Source organism: Rhinolophus sinicus, linkage group LG14 (assembly GCF_036562045.2).
Source record: "Rhinolophus sinicus isolate RSC01 linkage group LG14, ASM3656204v1, whole genome shotgun sequence".
NCBI classification, from domain to species: domain Eukaryota; kingdom Metazoa; phylum Chordata; class Mammalia; order Chiroptera; family Rhinolophidae; genus Rhinolophus; species Rhinolophus sinicus.
The window spans coordinates 12,321,564-12,327,563 of NC_133763.1; the positions used below are offsets into that span (position 1 = coordinate 12,321,564).

Consider the following 6,000-nt stretch of genomic DNA (forward strand, 5'->3'; position numbering starts at 1 on the left):
CTGATGCTCTGCTTATCCCTCTATGGTTATCACCTGTCACATGGCATGGTGAATATTTGTATACTGGGGGCTAGGGCTGCACCATGAATTTGGGGGTGGGAGAGACACAATGCAGCCCATAATAGAAGCTTTAACATAATGTGTTGACTCAATTCATCTTTGCCTGGAAAAGTTAGATCACGGCTGAAAGAAGTTGTTTTCAGATTCATTCAAACTGTTTTGTTTGCTTTTGCTTCCCTTGCCTGTTTATTTTCTTGAGCACCTGCTATTGACAAAGCACTGTATTTAGGCCAAGAAAAGTGTACATAGGAAGTAAATGCACTGTCCCTATTCTCTTGGAGTTTACCATCTAGTTTGTGTGTGTGTGTGTGTGTGTGTGTGTGTGTGTGTGTGTGTGTGTGTTTTAACTGCTTCAGCAAAAACACAAATCAGAACAAGATGGGGCTACGCTAGAAGCCAGGGTGGAGAGTCTGAAACCACACATTTCAGCTCCTCCTGACCCCGTATGAGGGCCCCTGAAGCCAAACCACGGAACTCAAGAGCTTGAGAGAGCACCATTTGAAAGAGCTAAGAGACACCCATCTATTAGGCCACGTAAGATAATGAATATGCAATTGTTTAGTGTAAACTGTAAAGCACTATACTAACTATAGTGGTTGTTACATAGACTATAAAGTGTCCTCACTGTCTTAAAGTCAACTGAGCATTTTTACAAGAATACCATGGGCAGAACTGCACTGACAGAAGGAAAACACAGGAGGATGCAAAGAAGAGACTCAGAGACATAGGAAAGGGCAGAGGAGACTATGACAGACACCAATTAAACACTAAGGATGACCAGTATGCGTGGCTCTGGAGAACAACTGTAGCATCGGAGGAAATAACAGTAACTATTTATAGGGCCCTTCAGTGAGCCAGACACTGGGCTGAGCCCAACGCATACATCAATGTCACCCTTACAGCAAGCTTGCGACATCTACTGCTTCCCCATTTTACAGATGAAGAAAATGGGGCTTGAAAAGTTTAGGAATGTACCCAAAGTTACATAATAAATTAGAGACAGGACTTAGATTCTGGGGCATCAGAGGTCAAAGCCTGGACAGATAAAAAATGTCTAATATCATTGGTTTATGACAAGACACACAACAAAGTCTTTGTCTTAATGTGCCTACAGTGTGGAATGACCATGCGTTCCGATTGGCCAGGAACAATTCCATTTCACATGTTTCTCAGTGTAACTATTGGGGAAAAGTGTTATTAAAGGTACTGAAATATAAAGGCTTTTTTTTCTTTCTTTCATGTATCCTCTCTGCGCACACTCCATTGTGCCACTGGACTTCACTTGAGAAAGACAAATACCAAGATAAAATTAGCAAGAATTTCAAGATGGTGCTAGAGCATTAAACGAAGCTCAAGGTCTTTCTGAATGTTAAGTCCTGTGTGAAACTCATGAGGTTGGCTCTGATCTGTCCTTTTTCCTTCCACCCACATGGGTCTGTGAAACCATTGTGATCTTGGCATGTGCTGTGACTGGGTTGCAAACAGGAAACCAGTAGCAACCTACTATTGTCCAGACTTTGGACATTAAATACTAGATCCATAACAGCACTTCTTTAGAAGAAATGTTTTAGAGTATTTCTAACGAAGCACAAAATATCATCTCCTGAGCAAAACAAGAACATATATTCAAACAAATTCTGTCACTCTCTAGTCTACCATTTTATCTTTGACCTAAAAATAATTAATCCAGATAATGTAATCTATCCAAGGTCTCGAAGATTTAGAACACAACGAATTGAAATAATAGCATGTTACAAAGTCTTTAATACCTCAATGCCTGATTTAAATTGTGTTTCTGTTTTAAATGCAGTTACTACGTTTAATTCAAAATATTTTGTTCTACACAGTAAATATGTATACATCTAAGCAACACCTAAGTAACTACCACTCTCTCTACAGACAAAATGAAAGAAAAATCAGAAATTTAAGGATGATTGAGGAACTGTCCTTAAAATGGATAGGAGGTTAGAGGATAGGTCAATTTGTTCATTCATTCATGCAGCATGTATTGAGTATCTACAATGTCACAAGCACTGCACAAAATTCTGGGGAGGAATAAAATGTGGCCTGGTCCTCAAGAAGCTTTCATTCTAGTAGATTGAGACACAGGTAAACAAAGAAATGCACAAGCTTTCTTTGGTGCTAAGGAAGAAGTGACTACAGGGGATCCGTGGGTAAAAAGCAGTGAGCATTCTTGCCTGAGGTGGGGGGCAGGCGGCAGGCAGAGAGGTTCATGAAAGCTTTATTGAAGGAGATGGACTGAGCCTTGAAAACCCAGCAGGTAGCTAAGGGCTGGGGAGAAGCAAAAGAAGTGGCCTGAGAAAGCATGGTACCCCATGGAACGTGAGAGCTGCTCTAAATGACAGCAGCAAGCTAATGGACAAATCCTTGTTCAATCAAGAAGTGTGTACCTGGGCGGCAACTAGAGAGAAGGTGCATATGGATTGAATCTGTGTGTAGAGAAAAAAGGCAATGTTCCTGGATTATCTGGGGGTGGGGGCGGGGAAAGGTGCTCTCTCCTTCAAAGGTGAAGGGTTGGAAATGAGAAGAGAAAGGAATCGGAAGTATAAAAGATCTTAGTAGGAAGTTTTTCCTTCAGGTCATATAATCATTTAATCAAGAGAAATAATACTGTTCTGTTGGCTTATTTATAGGCCCGCAAGTAAAAATATGTTCTTGGTAAAACTAAAAATATATTCTCTATCTCTTTGTGTGTAATAAAGATAAGAGTTACCCTTCATCTGTGTGTATTCGTCATTGCTTGAAGCAATGATAGAAATCTAAATGACTAATCTAACAAATATTTAAATTTGACCTAGGAATGCACTATCAAACTTTTGCAACAAATTTACCACTGCACGTATTTAATACTACAGTTATTTTTTTAAAAAAACAACTTTTCCTGTTTGTCTGCATTTCTGATTGTTCCATTAGGATGGACTCCTCGAAGATGAGTAACCAGACCAAAGGGTTTAAATATTTTTAAAGCTCTTGGTACATATAAGCTTAGGCTAAAATTAAAACTAGAGTGATTACATCAACTGAAGATGACCGAGTAAAGTAAATGGGAATTAAATGTTACTATAAATTATACCCCCAAAACAAAATCTAAAAATGTATTATATTATAAGTAAACCTTAGGCTTTAGGCTTTGATTAGTTATAAGACTATAAGATCAACAAATTGGTTTTTAAAGTAGTTTAGGTTAGCTATTTCCCTAAATGAGGACTCTGCATGGTACCTTTTTTTCATATCCCTCCAGAAAGAAGTAACTAGGTAACGCAATTTAAGAAGTGACTCAGATTTTATAAATCAAAGGACTGTCACCACCAAAGTTTTATGAAAGCCAAACCTGAAGTTATTAAAAGTCAAATCTCCTTACAAACATGTTTTTGACACTGCTGCATGGAAGCGTACAATTCTATTTATCACCAATTGCCAGTATAGTCTCCAATATGCGTACATTTCCAAAGAAGGTGGCCCTTGGGGGCTCAAGTAAGATAGGTTGATTTTAACTTGAGGAATTAACCAGAAGCCAACTTGTGCGTCTTACATCCCTTGAGAGATTCTTCTTTCCTTCTTGTCATAATTAAGAAGTGAATTTTCTCTATCATAATTATAAGCAGAAAGTTTACATCTTTCAGAAAGCTGAGCAGGAAGTTTGGCCTTTGAAACATTTCCCGTTGGACCAACGGGTTATGGGGTCAAGGTAATGGAAGAAGAAGGTGATTTGAGTGAGATTGCAAAGGCTAAAGCTCAGTTTAAATGATGCTCTCACCCGCATCTGGGTGGAGAGGCGTCAGTCCTCAAATTCTTTGTCTCTGCACCAGCGAGCAGAAAAAATCAACTTTTGAGCGATGTCTCAGAAGTCTCTTGCACTCAGTTTTGCTCCTACTGGCTCTAAAATGAATGAAGCGTTTTCTAAGCAGACATCCAGTGAGTCAAGGTGAAACTTTGAAACAAAGTTCCTGCCAGTTCTAGGAAATCCCCACGTTTTTGACAGGAGTTTTATTATGCGGCTCTCCTGGGCTCGGTGTGAACAGGAGACCAGGACTAGAGCGGGCGACAGACTGAAACCGGGGTGGGGGAGGGGAGAAGGGCTTGCAGGACTGGGACGGGGTGAGCAGCACATGTGGCTTTAATATCCAACAGCTGCTAGAGAGCACAACCCCGCTGCTGTATCTGTACCCTCCACCAGAATCCTATGTTTCAAAAATGATTCTAAGTAAAGGGACTCCACTGCCGTGCAATCTGAATAAGGAACTCAAGCTCTAGAAGAATCGAGGATTTGTGTTTTTCACTAAACGTACCTGACCACAGCAGACGGACTTTAATCACCAAGCCAAAGTCTCAACACGAAATCCCCAGGGGAGGAAGACGAGGGGGGGAAAAATTACACAACGCTACGGAGCAGCCAAAGGAGGGGGTAAAGGCGAGGGAGGAAATGTGGGGCGGCCAGGATTCCCCGGACGAGAGACTTCTCCCATCCGAGCTCACTTTGCAAACCCGCAGCTCTCCTCCCAGGCCCTGGCAACTCAGTGCGTGCCAGGAATTCAAACTTGCCCGCGGGGGGTCCACGCGCGCGCGACCACAGCGTCCGTGCGTGGATGCCCGCGTGGGCGCCCGCGATGCAGGGACTGGTCCCGGTGCCCGCGCACACAATGCCGCGCGCGCTGCCCGGCCACCCGCCCGGTCCCCGTGTGTGGGTGGCTGCGGGGACACTCACCGACACCAGGAACTCCAGCGTGCCCACATAGTCGCGCTCGGTCTTCTGGAGCTCGCTGAGCACGCACACGCGCAGGCGAAGCTGTTTCTCCAGGTCCTTGGCGCTCTCCGCGCGGCCGTCCCCGCGGCTCTCGTCGCTCATGGTGGGCAGCGGGACGAGGGGCTGGCCCGAGGTGTTGCTAACTGCCCCGGCTCCGCACCGCGGTTAAGGAAAGTTGCTGCCTCTGCAAAGTCCGAGGAGGGACGGGCGACTTTACATGCCGGGGAGAAGCTGGGGCAGGGGGGACAGGCGGTGGCGCCCGCTGGAACTGCGACGCGGGAGGCGCAGGGCTCTGCGGCCGAAACTCCTGGGAGACGGGGCTCCGGCCCGGGACCTGCGCGCCCGGCCCCGCAGCTCCGGCCTCACACGGCCCGGGCTGGAGGGGAGGCGGCTCCGGCAGCCACAGCGGTGACTTGGACATTAATCAAATGCTTTGTATCCATGTGACTCCGACCCTTTACCCTTAGCCAAATCTCAGGAAAAAGGAAACACAACCCTGGGGAAGTGTGTTGCATGCCAGCTAACTAAACACACACACACACACACACACACACACACACACACGCACCACTTGAGATGGAACTAATTGGAGATTCCCAAACCTAGGAGGATATACTCCAAGACACAGCTCGAGGATTGCTCCTGTGACCCCCGCCTATTGTTTAGCTTTAATGTGTTTTGTACAAATCCTGAAAGCAAAGAAACAAGTCCCCACGGTTACATAACTGGATGGGAACAAAAACAGCCATGGTCTTGACCCTCCGGTCTTTGAAAAGAAACACATTGATTTTTGGTTTTATTCAGGCACAAAACAGGTTTGCTTTTAAAAACCCCCCAACTGAGAATATTTCACAGGGCAGATACCCTCCTGCCAGTACTTAGAATGTCAATTAGCATAATAAATGAAGACACTATGGGAAAGTGACAGCCCTGGCCTATACAATAAGCTCTAGATACAATGAGCATCACCACTGCAGGATGCTGTTTTGAAGGGAGACCTTTTGCATGTCTGTAACTTTTTTTCATCATCTAGATAATCTGTATGTAAATTCAACCGGAGGCAAGAATATTTGTGCCAGTCTTGTTTCTAAGAGCTGCTATAGTTTAAAACAGTGTCACTAATTGAAAAGACAAAGAGGTGATTGACTGATCAGCAAAAGATGTATAGATGAAGA

At 44.3% G+C, this 6,000-nt stretch overlaps 1 protein-coding gene across 1 annotated transcript in view; it reads right to left on the bottom strand.

Annotated features, from left to right (window-relative positions):
* The window catches only part of PREX2 (phosphatidylinositol-3,4,5-trisphosphate dependent Rac exchange factor 2), a 232,990-nt gene extending 227,508 nt beyond the window's left edge, over positions 1–5,482 (bottom strand). Inside the window, exon 1 of the mRNA XM_019726246.2 lies at positions 4,787–5,482. Coding sequence (XP_019581805.2) covers positions 4,787–4,927 — 141 coding nt within the window. The 5' untranslated portion in view covers positions 4,928–5,482. The remainder of the gene's footprint in view (positions 1–4,786) is intronic.
* Between the last annotated feature and the right edge of the window lie 518 nt (positions 5,483–6,000).